This window comes from Convolutriloba macropyga, chromosome 2 (assembly GCF_964194025.1).
Source record: "Convolutriloba macropyga chromosome 2, txConMacr16.3, whole genome shotgun sequence".
NCBI lineage: Eukaryota > Metazoa > Xenacoelomorpha > Acoela > Convolutidae > Convolutriloba > Convolutriloba macropyga.
The window spans coordinates 73173823-73193754 of NC_134469.1; the positions used below are offsets into that span (position 1 = coordinate 73173823).

The 19932-nt window shown below is 36.2% G+C and overlaps 1 protein-coding gene across 6 annotated transcripts in view; it reads right to left on the bottom strand.

Annotated features, from left to right (window-relative positions):
* The window catches only part of LOC142334682 (cytoplasmic dynein 1 heavy chain 1-like), a 148454-nt gene extending 134535 nt beyond the window's left edge, over positions 1–13919 (bottom strand). For all 6 annotated transcript variants that reach the window (XM_075382911.1, XM_075382910.1, XM_075382909.1 and 3 more), the window contains exons 1-6: positions 13631–13919; positions 5286–5613; positions 3663–5025; positions 3265–3507; positions 2623–3039; positions 379–581 (exon numbers count right to left, since the gene is read on the bottom strand). In XM_075382911.1, coding sequence (XP_075239026.1) covers positions 379–581; positions 2623–3039; positions 3265–3507; positions 3663–5025; positions 5286–5613; positions 13631–13913 — 2837 coding nt within the window. In that variant the 5' untranslated portion in view covers positions 13914–13919. The remainder of the gene's footprint in view (positions 1–378; positions 582–2622; positions 3040–3264; positions 3508–3662; positions 5026–5285; positions 5614–13630) is intronic.
* Positions 13920–19932: the final 6013 nt, after the last annotated feature.

Below are 19932 nucleotides of genomic sequence, written 5' to 3' on the forward strand. Positions count from 1 at the left end.
GCAAAGCTGTTACTCTTTTTCTTGCCCACTATCATATGGGATGGTCACAAAATTTTATATCCAATATTCATGGCGGAAAAAAACGCCATGCAGCCAATAAGGTCTTCGCTCCACGTCGTTTCACGGGCTTTTAAAAGCGAAAAATATCTATTAGGTCAAAGCAGCTGTTATGGCGAATAACAATTTAAGCAATTGAAGGCATTATATTAAAATCGACTTGGTGTCATCATCTCGTCGATTGTCCGTAACAATTGCCATTTTTTGCGTTCTCATCTTCGATTCAACTTTGTGTTATGATCTTTGTTCTCAAATTAACGCACTATTGAATTTAGAACGGTAGAGATACATTTCATGTAGATAAGATTTTAAACTGCTGACCTGACAACGAGTTTCTTCTCCAGTTTTTCTTCCACGATCTTTACCCAGAAGGGCAAATTGCTGAAGGAGGCCAAATTGAGCTCATCGACGGCGTCCTGTATCTTCTGCAGGATAGTAGAGAATACATCACTGCTGTACTCACAAGTGCCAAGCTTTTCAACTTCTTTCCACACGCGGTCTTCGATCAATACCAGATCTTCTGCCTAAAAGCAAACAATTGCACAAACATAGCCGGCAGATTGCCGGAATAACTGCGAAAGAATAGACTTGCGTGCCGTATGATAGAGATAGAAACAGATACAGATATAAGTTGAAAAAGTTATCGACGCCGCTCAAAAAGCTACGTACAAAAATTAAACGATATATTAATAAAGCTTGTTGAAATTCATTTCGAAGAAGCTTTTCATTATGGATCCTTATTACACATATGAGTTCCTTTGACCTTAAACTACAAAATAAACTTAAATTTTAAAGTGCAAAAGTCATTTTATTGAGTGAGGTAAGTCACTTATGATCAAAATCTAATCACGCAAAAAACTTTTGCAAGAGAGAGCGAGAAATGAGGTCACGCGCGCAAAAGCAATTAGTGAGAGGAAGAAGTCATTCAGAAAATTTTGACTTTTCAGCTTTGAGTTGTGAACAAATGTAAAACGAAAAAAAGAGCGTCCGACGACGAAACAAAAAAACATAGCAGGGCAAGTCCTGACGTACAATTCAAATTTTCATTGACTAAACAAAAAAAACTAGAACGGATTATGAGTGAATTGGGAAAACCATTTGCAAAAAAAACCAGATCAAAAAATTTAAAAAAAAACAGAAAATCAATGTCAAAATGCCGCATGCGAACAAAAAACCACTAACGAGAAGTGAAAATTTGGTTCAAACAAAAAATTACGCCTAGAATGAACTATGAATGGACTGGGAAAACCATTCAGAAAATCCGAACCAAAAAATCGAAAAAACAGTAAAAATCAAAGTGAAATTGCCGCATGTGAACAAAAAACCACTAGCGAGAAAGCGAATTTTTGTTCCAACACCGTTTTCTCACTCTACTTTAAAATTAGAGCGAAAAATTTCACGCCGCAAAACCACTCGCTTTTTCGCTGCATTTCCTGTTTCAGCGTGACCAAAATCACTACTTCAAAAATCATAAAAATGTGTGAACAGATCTTAAAAAAAACATAGCCGGAAGAATTCCGGAAACGACTCGAAGGAGAAAATTGCCCATAATTATGACTAAACAACTAGAACATCTATTTTTGAAGCCTAAACGTCCACAAATGCCATAAAGAAAAATAAGAAAGAATAGAAACGGCATTCAAAAGCAAATTGAACAAACTATAAAAACTTAATGAGTTATTTTTAATAGTACAAGAAAACATAAAGCCGAATAGAGTTCCTTTGCAATTAGAGCAACGAAAAGCTCACAAAACAATGGGCAAGTCATAATACGGTAAGAAACTTGTCTAAGATTTTAAAAAAATGTTTCATACCAACAAAACTTTAATCAATTGGTATCTGAAAATTCCTTAAGTAAAAAGCTTCGAATCAAATCCCACTTAAAGTATTAAAACAAAAACAGGCAAAAAATCATAAAATTTCGTCTAAAATCAGCAAAACTAATCAAAAACCTCCAAATAAGCATTAAACTCAAATTAACTTCTTGAAACCTTCAATTCCTATGAAAACGAGCCTAAAACTATTACAATATCATAATCAAACCTCATAACCATCAAAAGTTGAAAAAAACTGCTTTTAAAAACCGCACGAACAAAAAAAATTTTGCTCGCTTAGAGAAAATTTTTTTACACATCAATTTCTCGCTCTCTCAAAAACAGCGGTATGAACAAAAACCACTCTCTTTTCGCTCCACTCTCCACTTTTGTTTAGCACCAAAATCACTCCAAATTTTTTCACGCGTTTCATTTCCCGCTTCAAAAATCACTCCAGTAATATTGATTTAAAAAAAGGACTTCTCCAATACTCCTCTTCGAGTCGTAAAAAGACAGCGCCCCAATACAATTCAAATTCTTTGAATTGTAAAAAACCAAGAGCACCGCAATATAGCTCCGCTCAGCTTACAGCTTCGCAGCTATAATCAAAAAACTTGCACCTTCTTACTGTACCTGTCTTGTAATTTTATGGTACACTTTATAAACGAACTTTGACATATGGTCCATTTTTATTACGCAAATATTTAAGACTTGACAGGCTGCTAGGATCAAATTGAAAAACATGCGTCACCTTCTCGTGGAAGTTGAAGACCATAGTGGAGAACTTTTGAACATAGTGGTCCAGTTTGTAGCTCTCCCAAGTAAGGTTGCATCCCTCGCTGATCAGTTTGTGAAGTTCTCTTTTCAGTACAGCCACGAGCAAGCTCAGACTATACACGGGGTCAACTTTATCGCAAGTTCTGTTGTATGTCTGCATCGACTCAATCAGTGAGACGGCAAAAGGGTACATTTGATTTGCCTGGTGAGACTTGTTCTTCACATTAATTGGCAACCGATGTCCCATGGCATTCAAGTCCCGCACCTCCTTATACAAGGAAATGACTTCTGGGTCGAAGTTGACTTTGAATCGCAATTTGGTAGCATTTCGCACTCTGAAGCTCTCCACTGCAAATATGCGTCCTTGTTGTTGCACGATCTTCTGACTCGACTGAAAATAAGTTCATAACCAAACTAATTGTTTTCATCATCAAGGCGACAGAAAAAGTTCCTTTCGAACGCTTACTTAAAAACTGACATCTTAGCGAAGTTCTTGACTCCCCCCCCCCCAAAAAAAAAATAAAATTGTCTCCATAATTCTTTTACATTAACGGTTTAAAAAACGCTATAACTCAAGAATCATTTGTTTTTTTTTGCAAAATATAACGGTGCTAACATTTCTTGCCCATTCCTCGAAGAGTGGCAATGTGTCCAGTTTAGTTTTGAATGCGTCTCCTGTGGACTTGAGCTTGGCTCCCTCCAGCTGTTGCTCCCAGCTCTTGCCAAGCACGGCCTCTACTCTGCCGAGGTAGGCAACCAGCTGTCGTTCAATCATGTTTGCCCAGATGATACTTCCACTCATGGGTGGAATATCGCCAACCACTGACACCTTCACTGCTCGAGTTGATTGGTAATTGATCTGTTAATCAAAAAAATCCACAAATTAATTATTCAAGGATCACTAAGCACAAATTACTAGCTTTTAAGCTACTAGCCCCTTTTAAAACCTAAATTGGTCACGCATTTTAAGATCAGTTTTCTATACTCTGTTGATTCAAAATTTGTCCAACTGACCTTGAACTTGTCATGCAGATGCTCAATGTCATCCTTGACTCTCTGAATCAGCTGTGTCTGGTACTCTCTGATAGCGCCTCGGATATGCGGCCTCACGAACAGGGCGTTGAACCTGGAGAAAATCCTGAACATCTCATTGGCATTTTTTGCAGTTCCCAATTGGTCCCTCAGTTTGGATGTAATTCTAGTCTCTACTCGATCAATTCTCTCGTCGTATCGTCTTTTGGCTGCTTCCCAGCTCGTTCCTCCTTCATTCGAGACATCAAGACAATCGATTTCTTTCACGTTCTCATAGGCCAAATTCACTTCGTCGATAGCATTAGCATCGCTGGCGTCGATTAGGTCGACCACATTCATTGGCTGATCCTGACCTGTTCCACCAGCATTGCTAGCACTACTTGCCGAGGGCTGTCGCACCGTGGGTCGGAGAACCCTCACAATGACTGCACGCAACTGCTCGTGCTGTTTCCTGAACTTTCTCATCTGGTCCAGGCGCGCTTGAAGTTTCTTGTGAGCTGGGTTAGCTCTCCACACCATTTTCATTGAGTCGTCTCTCTTCTTTTTAGACTGTTCACGAAGAGCGGTTATCAATCTGTCGTACTCTGTATCCCAAGTCTGGAATATCTCCGTACAAGCAGCAATAATCCTCTCAAACTCATCGTGGGAAATATGCATCAACTTCTGCGATCCCAAAATGTTCAACAGTTTATTCATTAAATCCCTTGAAATGGCTTCTATGAGCCTCAGGCATCGCTGAGTCGGATACTTCGTCGATCTCATCTTTTTAAAGTGCTGAAAAATGCTAACAAGAGCAGTTTTCAATTTGTCAAGCTCAGTTGCTGCCAGTAGTTCGTTGAGGGGGAAATCTTTCATCAGGGTATTATAGTCGTTCACCAAAGTGACAGCCTGTCCAAGGCCTGTGTCGGTGTCGAATGACAATAAAGCCATATATCTGCGACCTTGTTTCAGAATGTCAAGCGTCAGAGTTACTTCAATGCCATCCAGTTTCTCTCGAATCTTTTGGATAGCTTTCTCCAAATTGAGCCAGAAAGAGATCTCCTGCATCGCTGTTCCGGATCCTGCGTCTCGATCTAGCTTTGTCACTTTCTGAATCTCTCGAATCCACCTATTGACGCCATTTTGCAGGGCGTTCAAGAAGCTGGAATCTTCGACGAGATCTCCGAAGTCTTCAACCTTGGCGGTCCTGTCCTCATCTTTGGCTTTCTTGATCGTGGCCAGAACAGTTGGGTGAATTTGGAGAATAACTTCTGGTATTTCAATATTCTGCTGCAAGTGAAGCAGGCTCATCTCCAATTCGGCCAACTTCTTTTCAACTGACGGCGCCAACTTGTCACTGTCTCGACTAAAAATTATTGAATATACTTTATGATTATATTGAAATGAGTATCATGGAATTTCGACTCACAAAAATCAGTTTGCTATATTAAATCCTGTTTTAAAACTTTGATTTAACATATGCTTCCAATTAACTGCTTAGCTGGTTCTACAGCCACATAAAAGAACTATCTTTTATTCATTCGAGGATGATAGACGCAAAGAAAAATCAGTTAATAGTAAATGCCGAAACTTTCAGAAATCATAGACGCGATTAAAGTAACGTACTCTGTTTTCCCAGTTGCTCTGATGTAGGATTTGAAGTAAGGGGCAACTGCATTGCTGACATAATTATGCAGTGTTTCATATGGAGTGGCAGCAGGATCATCCAACGTCATCACTCTCAGTTGTGAGGCAACTGATTTTTCCGCCTCGACCACCAGAGCTCTCTTGAGAAAGAGAACACTTGCCAACAGCTGCTGCTTGACAGTGGGCGAGAAACCAATCTCGATGCTGACCGAGTACGAGACTTGGGCAGACGAGAGTTGTTGGGGAGAGGAATTTGAGGGGGAGCCAGGTACAGCACTGTTTCCACTAGCATCGCCTTCATCCTCGTCTAAACGCACAACAATACGGTGGACTACCAAAAATTCAAGCTCGATGCTCAAATCACAACCTAAGTTTTTAAAAATTGTCCGATTGACGATTAGTAAATGATTAAATCTTGATCTGGCAGATGAGAAACCATTATTATGACCTCGAGCGACAGGCGAGTCATTGTAATTTATAGGAATTGCTCTCGAGCGCATTGGAATTGCTCTCGAGCGACAGGCGAGTCATTGTAATTTATAGGGGGCATAGATTGGATATGTTCTATGCTACAATGGCTTTGGTACTTTCGCCCATAATCCCTTTTGAATTCAGCGAATTGACAAAAAATAACTAAAACAAAAGACGTAAAAAATTTTCCTGATTAGTAGAGGATAATCTGATGTTGAATTGCCTAAAATAGATGGCAGATTACCAGAAAATAGCGGCAATAGCTTTGTAGATCTGCAGTCTCAGAAAGATCGTACAATAAACAGACCCACAAAAAATTTAATTGAGATGTTATATTTTGACTAAGAATCTGTTCAACTTATTGCTGCTTCTATTAGCTGCCCTCAAATAACCTTCAATGAGAGTGACACACATTCACTTGATCTCATCTCTTTGAATTAAAAAGAGGACAACTCAAATTCAAAGTCATTTTCAAGAGTCGAGTAAGTCACGTGTGGCCAAAAACTTAATCACTCGAATGAACAAAAAAATTCGTTCCAATAAGAGTGAAAATGACGTCACGCACGCAAATCAGTGAACAAAAAGCAGATTTGAAATGAATTGTGACGTCATATGGTAGTAACAAAAATCTTGACAAAAACCAATAGAAGCCCAAAAATAGCCTCAGCCATCGCTTTGCGGCTATTGAAAAAAAAATCCAAGATAGAAAATTTCTTTCTCTTGCCAAATCCTGAGCAACTTTAAGCTAATCACAAGTCGAAGTTTAAAATGTCGTCTGGAAATATAAGGTGACTTTATCACTCCACGTTCAGACCACGTTCCCATTCATTTAAGGAATTAAGATTACTAACAGTTAACTAACTAAATATTGATTATTTGATCAACAAAATTTTTTGGAACAAAAAATTATCACGTTTCCATTTTCTTTACTGATGCTTAATGGCAAATAACCTTTAATTAGAGTGACATGCATTCACTTGACATTCTCTTTGAATTAAGGTAAAGAAAAGTCAATTTTAGAGTGAGAACGTCATTTTCGAGACAGGTAAGTCACGTGTGGCCAAAAATTTCATCACGCGAATGAACAAAAAATTCACTCCAATAAGACTGAAAACTTCACGCACACAATTCAGCTGAAGGCGTGAACAGAAAGCAGATTTGAAGTGATTGTGACGTCATATGGTCGTAAAAAAACTGATCTATTCTGTTTCGGCCCCCCAGCTTAGTGAGCATAAACTTTTCATGACCCCCAGGCGCACGTTTTATTTTCTTACATAGTAACGTGCTACATAACAACAAATAATTTGTAACTGGGGGTCCTAAAAAACACTGGGGGGAGAAACAGAATAGATCCCAAAAATCTTGACGACGAAATTAAAAAACCAAGAGGTAAATAACATCCCCAGCTATCGCTTTCAGCCTAATAAAAAAGATGTCGGAAAATGATTAAACTGCAGCTTCTTAGGAAAAACTACCTGTGACGACAAAAACAAGGACAACACTGAGGAAATCTATTTGGACGATTGAAAATGATTGGCGTCAACTTATTAAAGCACAACCAAACTTTAAAATCTATAATACCAATTAATAGCAGATCTCGGCAATTTGTTAAACTTAGTTTGGCCCCGATAAAAAAAATAGTTTGGCCCCGATAAAAAACGACAAATTTCCTTGACAATCGACACTTTCTTTGCAAAAGCAATGATAATCGGTCTAAAACAATAGCAATGGCTGTAGAAATTAAGAAGTTTACATGCTTTCTCTTGAAAATAAAGGAGACCTAGAACATAAAAGGAAACTGAGGACGTAAATTTTTCCCCTTGACAACATATACGTGATGAAGTGCCACCATCACAACCTATTTAACGCCTGAGATTGTTTCAAGATTAAACAATTGAATAAATATTGCAATCTGAAAGTTAACATTCTTTAACAAAAACCACGAATACCGAACAATAAAATAATACTTTTTCAGCAAAAGAATTAATGGTTATTCAATTACACTCTACCCGACTCTAAAAACAGGTAAGTATATTTCTCCCTTTAAACTAAGAACAAACCAATGAGATTCTGTCAGTGGTATTGCTACGCACATATTACGAGCGTAGCATCTCGAAAATAAGTTTTTAAAAATTAATTTTATCCATTGACGGTCAAATGTGCCTCTGATAGGTTCACTTCTGGGTGAAAGCATCAAATGCCAATTATGGATACCAACTTGGTCACCATTCACTTTTCGCATTGCACTAAAGAAGTCTTTTACTTAACATGTTTACGAAAGCATGATTTTGTTGTTGCTGAACAAAGAAACAATAAAATTCGCTAGCTAACACGCTCTATTTGTAGTTGAGAATTTGATCACGCAAGTTTGAAGAAAGCACATTTGAGAAAACAAACCACCAAACAACTGTTACATGCTATTGACATGGTTTTACGGCACTATTATTTCAAATAGTAATACACAAAATAAATATACTGTGCAACTGAAACTAAGGCTTTCACTAGCTACCAAGTTTGCGGTTGCTAAATTACAACAACATATGGCAAACATACAGCTGTCGCCGCAAACTGTTGTAAGGAACAACTTAGTATTTGCAAAATTTTCATTTGCAATTTTTTCCAAGACTTGTGAAAGTATTGTAATTATAACTGCAGAAGATACTAGAATTTTCCCGGACACAATGATGCATACTGAGGAACTACAAACAACTAAATGCAATACCATAATTTTGAGAACTTAATGCTAGGCTTATTGTTTTTGCTCAAAAAACTTGGAAATTTTATGAGGGCAATATAGACCACCTTAAGTGGTATCATTTTAAAACTTTTTACCTCTAGAATTTCAAGGGCAAAAATAAAGAATTTTAAATTAGAGAGCCAGAAAAGTTCTGTATTTTGATCTATTTTCGACGCGGACATTTTTATCTATCTTTGATTAATTGTATTTGAATCCGTTTTACAGCTGTTTGCCGATGTGGTACTTTTTTCCGAAAAAGGCATACACATGAAAATAGTGATATCTCATTTAATTATAATTAAATTTAGCCTTTCATTCAACAACTGTTAAATGCACCGGCAGAACTCATCCAAGCGTACCAATCAATCATTCATTTCAAGTTCCAGCCCGATCTTTGCACACTTCACATTAATGAAGCTAAAAAAGCAGTTGTTTTTTTAAAATATACAACGATTTTGGCCGATAGTCCAGTTTTGGAAGTTTCAAGATAGTACTATAGTTCCTAGTATAATCCTTCTAACTTCGGAAAGTTGCAAGGCAATAGACCTGTTTTTTAAAGATGAGAGATATATTCTGACAGTGCAAGATCCATGAGTGATTTATAATGATTCATAATGATTAACAACGATTATAAAACAGTCCAGTGTCCAGTGTTTTCCGTAGCCTTTTTACGGGATCAGCAACAACTAACTTGACTTTTGGGGATTGTGTGTACAAAAAGCTAATGTTTCAATATTTACACCTAAGGTTTGCTTTTTCAACAACAGTTCTATTTACCTTACTTCACAGCTGACATAATGAGAATTTTTCCCATGCAATACCAAAGGTTGACATATCTGAGAGTTCGAAGGTACCCAATCTCACTCCGATCTGCTTCTCTCCTAACTTGATTTGACAAGAACAACTCCAGTCTAGTTCTCAGAAAATTGAGACTGAAATTATACCGGTGAAACCAAGGACAAACAAGTCAAAGAGGTATTCGAGGCCCTTGGCATTCAAAATCGCTTAATTAAATTTTTTTGAAAAAAAATCCTCACTTTCACTCGAATAAACAAAAGATTATAATGCCACAAACCCGTTTTATCAAATGTCCAAGGGAAAATTTTTCAACAAAAATGCAAACGTTGATCACCAAAAATTTTAAGTTTCGTTGTTCACAGATGAAAACCAGTGAAAAAACTGGCTTTTTGTCCAAATCCCCCCTAAATAAACGCATTTTGAATAACTACTTTCAAAACCTCAATGGATAAATTGACATATTATTTCCATCCCTTCTATTCATTGTCGGTACATACAATCATACTAAAACTGTTTATTGTAAAATAGCAATTTTTTGATATCTTTGATTTCGCACTAAATGTTCTGCTCTTTGGAATGAAATCATCTCTTTATCAAAATCAGTTCTTGAAAAACCTGTATCATAAACGCACCCATTTTCAATTTACAGCTAGTTCCTCGACCGACTAAAAGAAATAGGATGACTAATTTCCATTTCTTGGCACATTATTCAGCCACGGTTCATGTTAGTTCCGACCGGCCGAACTGCTTGCAAGTCTTAACGAGGACCGCAAATAACAGGAAAGGAGGCGCAATAACGTGCCCAAAAATGAAAATTGCCCTTTAGTTCCCTTTAGTCGGTTGATGAACTGCCTGGAAACTGAAATTGGTCGCGTTTTTGATATAGGTTTACCAGAAATTGATACTGATAAAGAAATTATTTCATTCAAAAAGCAAAACAATAGTCGCAAATCAAAGATATCAGAAAATTGCTATTATACGACAAACAGTTTTAGTAGGACTATATGTACCGACAATGAATAGAAAGGATGCAAAGAATGTATGTCAATTTAACCACTAAGATTTGGTTCAATTTGCAGTCCTATGTACCATCATAAGTATCCTGAGAACTATTCAAGATTGTGGGGTTTATCAGTAACTTATAATTTTTCCTCATAGATTGAATTGAATCAAACAGTACTGCAATAAGTAGTGATCAAAAAAGCTAAAAACTATGTTGCGGGAGTAAGCAGAAAAGATCCGTTTTTATTCCACTGATTGTCATCTGTGAAAAATGAAATTTTTGATTATCTATTCTTGCATTTCTGTGGAATTTTTCCTCTGGACAACTCTCAATAAAACGGCATAATGAAACTCTATTTATTCGAGGGGAAAATGAGAAAACTTTATTCATTAAAACCAATTAACCGATCATCAATAAAAAGAGGCATCGAGTCACTCTGCGACGTGTTTGTCCTTGATTCCACAGGTTCAATTTCAGTCTCAATATTCTAAGAGTCGGACGGGAGTTGTTCTTGTTAGTTAGGAGAGAAACAGATCACCGTGAGATTGAATACGTTCTAATTCAGATTTATCGGCTTTTGGCATAGAATGACGGAAACTTTCATAAACATCAGCCGCGAAGTAAAGTAAATAGGGCTGTTATTTGAAAAAACAAACCTTAGTTTGAAATGCGAACCAATAAAGTTTGATAAGCTGAATTGAAAATAGTTCTGGATTTGTTGCATAATATTATCTTCTTAAATCCTTTTCATTGAACACGTTATACCAAGTGGGATTTTTTTACAGAGTTAACTCTGGTCAGTCAACCAATTTAAAAAATAAAAAATTGAAGAATTTACTTAAAAATATTAGTTCCACGTACACATATATTTACACAAACAAATTTGGTTAACGAAGAACGAAGAGAGAAGGAGGTCACATGTCCAACCATGATTCAATGTTGCTTAATATATTTTATTCGTTCTGGCAAACACTAAATGTTCGATCGAAAGAAATAACAGGAGTTTAGCTGAGAAGTCAATCAAGGTGCTCTAATACCGTTTTCCATTCTGGGATGGAAACATCATCCATTTGAACGGAAATCGGTAAAAACATAGCTGGCAGATTGCCAGAAAATAGCCGCAATAGCTTCGTAGATCTGCAGTCTCAAAAAACAGTAAAAAAGACAGACTAAAAAAATCGTCTTTTCATAAAAGGCTGATATGTTATATTTTGATTAAAAATCTGTAAGCGTTTTTCCTGCCTCTATTAGCTGCTCTCTAATAAACTTCATTTAGAGTGACACGCGCCCATTTGAACTTATCTCTTTGAATTAAAGTAAATAAAAGACAATTTCAAAGTGAGGAAGTCAATTTTGTGAGTGAGGTAAGTCAAGTGTGACCAAAAATTTAATCACGCAAACGAAAAAAACTCGCTGCACTAAAAGCGAAAAATGACATCACGCACGCACTTCAGTTGAAATTGCATGGACGAATGAACAAAAAGCAGATTTGAAGTGGTTGTGACGTCATATGGTCGTAACAAAAATCGCGACGACGAAATAAAAAACATAGCAGGACAAGTCCTGACGTACAGTTCAAAAAATTTTCATTGACTAAACCGAAAACTAGTTCTAGAACGGAATATGAATGGATTGGGAAAACCGTTTAGAAAACAAATCCGACCAACAAATCGAAAAAAGTAAAAATCAAAGTGAAATTGACGAATGTGAACAAAAAACCACTAGCGAGAAAGCGAATGTTTGTTCAAACACCGTTTTCTCACTCTACTTTAAAATTAGAACAAAAAAATTTCACGCCGCAAAACGACTCGCTTTTTCGCTCCACTTCCTGTTTCCGCGTGACCAAAATCACTACTCCAATTTGACTTCAAAAATCATGAAAATGGGTGAACAGATCTTAAAACAAAGACAGCGCCCCAATACAATTCAAATTCTTTGAATTATAAAAAACCAAGAGAAGGCCCATAATAGCCCTAGCTATCGCTGTGCGGCTATCAATCATGCAATGATGGAATTGACATCAACGCATTTTTCGCAGGAAACAGGGATCAAATTGGGTTTTTCTTTATTTCGGAAACATCTGGTCATAATTTCATATATTTTCTCTCTACTATAGTACAAGTTAAATAAAAAATCTGATTTTTTTTCTGAACGATTGCTGGTTTCGAAAAATCAGTGATATCATCTATAACAGAGCTGGAAAAATAGAGAAGAAGAATGGACCCGATCTTTGTCTAAATGACGTCGGCGTATGGTTCCGTGCACTTTTCGCTATCATACCGGCGGTATGATTGAGATTTTTTGTTGTTGAAGGTCCTGCACTGACGGTGCAGGAAACCACTAGCGGGTTGAGTGAACTATTCTCTGCGTCAATCACGCGTTGTTCGCATTTCCGTGTTTTTAAATCGACGTGATATTTGTATGCTTCTGTGAAGCTTTTTGGAAAACGCTGCTAGAGGATTGAAGATATAAACATCGAAGATTGTTCTAACGGAGGAGTTCTCCTGGAGACCTGTGGCTTTGATGTCAGGTCTAGCTTCATCATCAGCAGTGGTTGCGTTACTCGGGACGGTTATGTTTTCAAGCGGCCTATTTAAACGTCATCGCATAATTCGTCTAGGGGACTACAAAAGTGTCCCTAACGTTATTGTGACGCAACTGTGTATACCTACCTTTGGTGCATTGTAGAGCATCAGTCACTTCAAAACTTTAACCGCAGGCACATTCGCTGGATACAATCTTACGTTCCATCCATATCTCAGAGATAGTCCAACTCTCAACTCTGATTTGATAAGACTTAAAGCGTATTTTGAAAGAGTAAGAGCGTTCAACTAATTTGATTAAACTTTCTCAGCTGTTGCGAGAAGTTGTTTCCCAGATTGACGTTTTTTTAAGGACAATTCTCTTCGAGTATTCAGATGACCACTTTTCTGAATTGGCTTTCTCGATTTCTTGCTCTCTTGGTTTTATTACACTCAATTTTCATGCAGTTTGACATTTCAGTTAACCAGAGATGCCCACGGGTAGTCGGGTAAGTCGTTGGGTAGTTGAAAATTTGTCACTTAACAGATTTCAATGGCTAATTCTCTTTTTAAGGCATCTAGATTATTTTGAACTTTTAACCAAACCTATTATATTTAAATATGTTAAATGAGGTTAAGCATGTTTGCCGTAAAGTAAAAACAAAAACAGTGATCAAGTTCTTAACTCTGCATTTAGTTATTAATCAGCAGAGTCACCATTATCAAACAACGGTCACTTTGATTATCGAAACTGTGCAGCTATAATGGGTCAATAGTTATGCAATTCACATACCTTTTAAAACACATTTCCGAATAAGCAAAGACTTCGTAGCTGCTTCTCCCATGAACTTTTTGAACAAATCTACATGTGTCGTGTTATCAATGGATTTCTCCAAATTTGTAGAAGCGGTAATAGCTCCATCTTCCAGCATGATAGGTAGAATTTTTCGCAGGTATTGTTGAAAAGTGGAAACTTCGGCTATTTCCACTGCGGGTGGTCCAGAAGGCACTGCCTCATCGGGTGCGCCCCCTGGATCCAAAGCCCCGGTCGGTGCTTGTTCCACCGCCGAAGCCATACTTTTATGTCTGAAATGAATATTATTCCATAGTCTGGGCAATGCATGATGAGATATCCCAATATATTGGCAATTTGGTCACATTTATCAAAGTACTAGCAGGCCCGCACAAGCATGACAAGAAATTCAGGGTCTTTCCCATTATAGCTCCCCCAGCTTATTGTTGTTGTTGTTGTTGGTGGTCAGATAACCTATAGCCCCCCCCCCTCCCCCTCCCAGCTCAGTGGTCAGATAACTACAGCTCCCCCCCCCCCCCCCCCCAATCATGGTAAATATACCATTATGGGGGGGCTATATTTTCATGGGGGGCTATAATGGGAAAGACCCGAAAATCATTAAAAAGAGGTTTAAAAAAACCAAAAAACATTCTCGTACCACCTCGGGCTGGAACCAATGCCCCTCGTTCATCAACAGCCAGAGATATACCGTTACGTTACCGATGTGTTTGGTTTAGGATATTAACACAACAACCACAAATTTTTTATTCAACTTTTTGGATTTGCTATCTTGCATATTTAAGGAGCGCCAAGACTTATACACATAACGAACTTCTACAAGGTGGCATAGCGTGACGCATGTAATACAATAGGCTGCGAATTAGGCAGCATAATTAAAGAAAAAAGGAGAAAAGGAACATGAATATAAAAATAAGATATGAAAGAAGTTGAGAAAACAGACCAAAAAATAAAAAACAAAGAGAAAAGAAAGGAAGAAACAAGAACAGAAAAGAAAGACAGAAAACGAAAAAAGAGATGAAAGGAAGACAAAGGCATGAGAAAAAAGAAAAGAAAGACAAAAAAAAGTAAAGAAAGACAGATATTCAGAGAAAAGCAAAAAAATAGAAAAAACCAGAAAAATACAAAAGAGAGAAACGAAACACAGAAAAACAGATGTGAAAGAGAAAAACAGAGAAAAGAAGAGAGAAAAAAGCAATAGAGAAAATGGGAAAAAGACAGAATAGAGATGAAATACAGTACAGAAGGCAGAGAAAAAAGACAAAAAGACAGCAAGAGAAAAGAGAAGGGCAGGAGAGAGAAAAAATAGAGCAAGAGAGAAAAGAAATTTAGACAGCAAAGAGTAAAGAAAGAAACAAAACAGAGAAACACAAGAGAAAGAGAAAAAAGAAAGAGAAAAGGGACAGAAAAGGAAAACAGGAAGAAAAAGAGAAAGAAAATGAGAGAAAAACAGAAGAAAAAAAGCGAAAAGAAAGCAAAAAATCACTTAAAAGAGAGAGAAAAGAAAGACCTCCACCAGAAAAGAAATGAAACATGAAATAACGAAATCTGGAAACTAAACCTAAGTTATATATTCTTTTTGAGACTGAGATCAAACATAGCTGATGAAAAACTGAAGCAAAAGATTGTTTGAAAATCACACCCGTGACGCTATCACATTGCGTAAAAAGTTCCTATTGAAAGAAAAAAAAAGAAATAGAGGAAGGAAAGAAAAATGAAAATGAAAGGCAGAAAAAAAGAACAGATTGAATACAGAAAAAAAGACGGAGAAAAAGAAAGAAAAAAAAAGAGAAGGACAAGAGAAGAGAAAAACAAAAAAGAAATACAGCAAGTTAAAGATAAAACAACGGAGAGAATCGGAGGAAAAAAGATATTCCTTGAAGAAAATAGCAAAAACAGAATCAAATTTTTGCAGTCGTTGCTTGATCTATAAAAAATGGCAACAGAACAATTCAGTTAAGTAAGCGTGAGTTGTTTAAGGCTTTTACGAGACTGAGGTCAAGCAACTCTCAAAACGCTCAAAAGATCGGCTAGAAGTCAAATCGGTTACAAAAATTTTTTGCGTAAGAAATTTCAATTAACAGTAAAAAAATCGAATAGGAAGCAAAAATAGAAAGAAAGGCAGAACAAAAATGCAATAAAGAAGAAAGAGAAAAAATACAAGAAGAGAAAAGCAAGAGAAAATAAAGACAGGAAAAAAAATAAAGCTATAAAAATACAGAATAAAAAAGAAAATAAACAGAGGAAAGAAATAGAAAATGAATAAAAGAACCGCAGAAAAAAATAGAAAAGAAACAAAGGAGACAGAAAATAAAAAAAACATGAAAGAAAAGAAAGAGAGAAAAGGATAGAAAGCAAGAAAGAAAAGGAGAGAAAGAAAACAGAAACGGAAAAAAAGACAAAAGGGAAAATGACAGACAAGAAAAAGACGAATAAAAAGAAAAGAATGAGAAAACAAAGAAAATAAGAGAAAAAGGGAAAAAAGAAAAGGCAAAAAACACAAAGGAATTGAAGGCAAAAAATCCTTCGTCATTAAAACAAAAATGGAATTATTACTTCGCACTCTAACTTTTCGCTTGACCTATTGAAAAACTGACAAATGATTTAGTTAAATCAACTTAAATTTTATAGAACGTTTATGAGTTTTGTGTGAGTGAGAGAAAGCAAAAATAAAAAAATAAAAACGAAAAGGTTGTTTAAAATTAAAATCGATCACGTAAATATTCTACTTCAGGAGTTCAGATTTAAAAAAAAAGAGAATGGAAGTATACAAAATTAAGAAAAATAAATAAGGAAAGGCATAAAAAATATAAGCAAAAAGTAGGGAAGAAATAGAAAAAGTCAGGAAACAAAAGAGAAGCAAAGATCGTTTGAAAATCAAATCTGTCACTCAATTACACAAACTACCAACAATTTCAAGCGGCCTATTTAAACGTCATCGCATAATTCGTCTAGGGGACTACAAAAGTGTCCCTAACGTTATTGTGACGCAACTGTGTATACCTACCTTTGGTGCATTGTAGAGCATCAGTCACTTCAAAACTTTAACCGCAGGCACATTCGCTGGATACAATCTTACGTTCCATCCATATCTCAGAGATAGTCCAACTCTCAACTCTGATTTGATAAGACTTAAAGCGTATTTTGAAAGAGTAAGAGCGTTCAACTAATTTGATTAAACTTTCTCAGCTGTTGCGAGAAGTTGTTTCCCAGATTGACGTTTTTTTAAGGACAATTCTCTTCGAGTATTCAGATGACCACTTTTCTGAATTGGCTTTCTCGATTTCTTGCTCTCTTGGTTTTATTACACTCAATTTTTATGCAGTTTGACATTTCAGTTAACCAGAGATGCCCACGGGTAGTCGGGTAAGTCGTTGGGTAGTTGAAAATTTGTCACTTAACAGATTTCAATGGCTAATTCTCTTTTTAAGGCATCTAGATTATTTTGAACTTTTAACCAAACCTATTATATTTAAATATGTTAAATGAGGTTAAGCATGTTTGCCGTAAAGTAAAAACAAAAACAGTGATCAAGTTCTTAACTCTGCATTTAGTTATTAATCAGCAGAGTCACCATTATCAAACAACGGTCACTTTGATTATCGAAACTGTGCAGCTATAATGGGTCAATAGTTATGCAATTCACATACCTTTTAAAACACATTTCCGAATAAGCAAAGACTTCGTAGCTGCTTCTCCCATGAACTTTTTGAACAAATCTACATGTGTCGTGTTATCAATGGATTTCTCCAAATTTGTAGAAGCGGTAATAGCTCCATCTTCCAGCATGATAGGTAAAATTTTTCGCAGGTATTGTTGAAAAGAGGAAACTTTGGCTATTTCCACTGCGGGTGGTCCAAAAGGCACTGCCTCATCGGGTGCGCCCCCTGGATCCAAAGCCCCGGTCGGTGCTTGTTCCACCGCCGAAGCCATACTTTAATGTCTGAAATGAATATTATTCCATAGTCTGGGCAATGCATGATGAGATATCCCAATATATTGGCAATTTGGTCACATTTATCAAGAAAGTACTTGCAGGCCCGCACAAGCATGACAAGAAATTCAGGGTCTTTCCCATTATAGCCCCCCAGCTTATTGTTGTTGTTGTTGTTGTTGGTGGTCAGATAACCTATAGCCCCCCCTCCCCCTCCCAGCTCAGTGGTGAGATAACTACAGCTCCCCCCAATCATGGTAGATATACCAATATGGGGGGGCTATATTTTCATGGGGGGCTATAATGGGAAAGACCCGAAAATCATTAAAAAGAGGTTTAAAAAAACCAAAAAAAATTCTCGTACCACCTCGGGCTGGAACCAATGCCCCTCGTTCATCAACAGCCAGAGATATACCGTTACGTTACCGATGTGTTTGGTTTAGTATATTAACACAACAACCACAAATTTTTTATTCAACTTTTTGGATTTGCTATCTTGCATATTTAAGGAGCGCCAAGACTTATACACATAACGAACTTCTACAAGGTGGCATAGCGTGACGCATGTAATACAATAGGCTGCGAATTAGGCAGCATAATTAAAGAAAAAAGGAGAAAAGGAACATGAATATAAAAATAAGATATGAAAGAAGTTGAGAAAACAGACCAAAAAATAAAAAACAAAGAGAAAAGAAAGGAAGAAACAAGAACAGAAAAGAAAGACAGAAAACGAAAAAAAAAGAGTTGAAAGGAAGACAAAGGCATGAGAAAAAAGAAAAGAAAGACAAAAAAAAGTAAAGACAGACAGATTTTAAGAGAAAAGCAAAAAAAAATAGAAAAAACCAGAAAAATACAAAAGAGAGAAACGAAGCACAGAAAAACAGATGTGAAAGAGAAAAACAGAGAAAAGAAGAGAGAAAAAAGCAACAGAGAAAATGGGAAAAAGACAGAATAGAGATGAAATACAGTACAGAAGGCAGAGAAAAAAGACAAAAAGACAGCAAGAGAAAAGAAAAGGGTAGGAAAGAGAAAAAATAGAGCAAGCGAGAAAAAAAATTTAGACAGGAAAGTGTAAAGAAAGAAACAAAACAGAGAAACACAAGAGAAAGAGAAAAAAGAAAGAGAAAAGGGGCAGAAAAGGAAAACAGGAAGAAAAAGAGAAAGAAAATGAGAGAAAAACAGAAGAAAAAAAGCGAAAAGAAAGCAAAAAATCACTTAAAAGAAAGTGAAAAGAAAGACCTCCACAGGAAAAGAAATGAAAAATAAAATTACGAGAAAGGAAATAAAGGCAAAAAAAACGAAGATACTTGAAGAAGAAAAGATCCTCCTTCAAGAGTAAGCCAAAAATACAGTTAAATCTTTGCGGCCTAACTCTTCGCCTGATCTAAAGAAAAATCTGGAAACTAAACCTAAGTTATATATTTTTTTTGAGACTGAGATCAAACATAGCTGATGAAAAACTGAAGCAAAAGATTGTTTGAAAATCACACCCGTGACGCTATCACATTGCGTAAAAAGTTCCTATTGAAGAAAAAAAATGAAATAGAGGAAGGAAAGAAAAATGAAAATGAAAGGCAGAAAAAAAGAACAGATTGAATACAGAAAAGAAGACGGAGAAAAAGAAAGAAAAAAGAGAAGGACAAGAGAAGAGAAAAGCAAAAAGCAACTTTCGAAAGAAATACAGCAAGTTAAAGATAAAACAACGGAGAGAATCGAAGGAAAAAAGATATTCCTCGAAGAAAATAGCAAAAACAGAATCAAATTTTTGCAGTCTTTGCTTGATCTATAAAAAATGGCAACAGAACAATTCAGTTAAGTAAGCGTGAGTTGTTTAAAGCTTTTGCGAGACTGAGATCAAGCAACTCTCAAAACGCTCAAAAGATCGGCTAGAAATCAAATCGGTTACAAAAATTTTTTGCGTAAGAAATTTCAATTAACAGTAAAAGAATCGAATAGGAAGGAAAAATAGAAAGAAAGGCAGAACAAAAATGCAATAAAGAAGAAAGAGAAAAAAGACAAGAAGAGAAAAGCAAGAGAAAATAAAGACAGGAAAGAAAAATAAAGCTATAAAAATACAGAATAAAAAAGAAAATGAACAGAGGAAAGAAATAGAAAATGAATAAAAGAACCGCAGAAAAAAATAGGAAAGAAACAAAGGAGACAGAAAAAAAACATAAAAGAAAAGAAAGAGAGAAAAGGATAGAAAGCAAGAAAGAAAAGGAGAGAAAGAAAACAGAAACGGAAAAAAAGTCAAAAGGGAAAATGACAGACAAGAAAAAGACGAATAAAAAGAAAAGAATGAGAAAATAAAGAAAAAAAAGAGAAAAAAGGGAAAAAAGAAAGAGCAAAA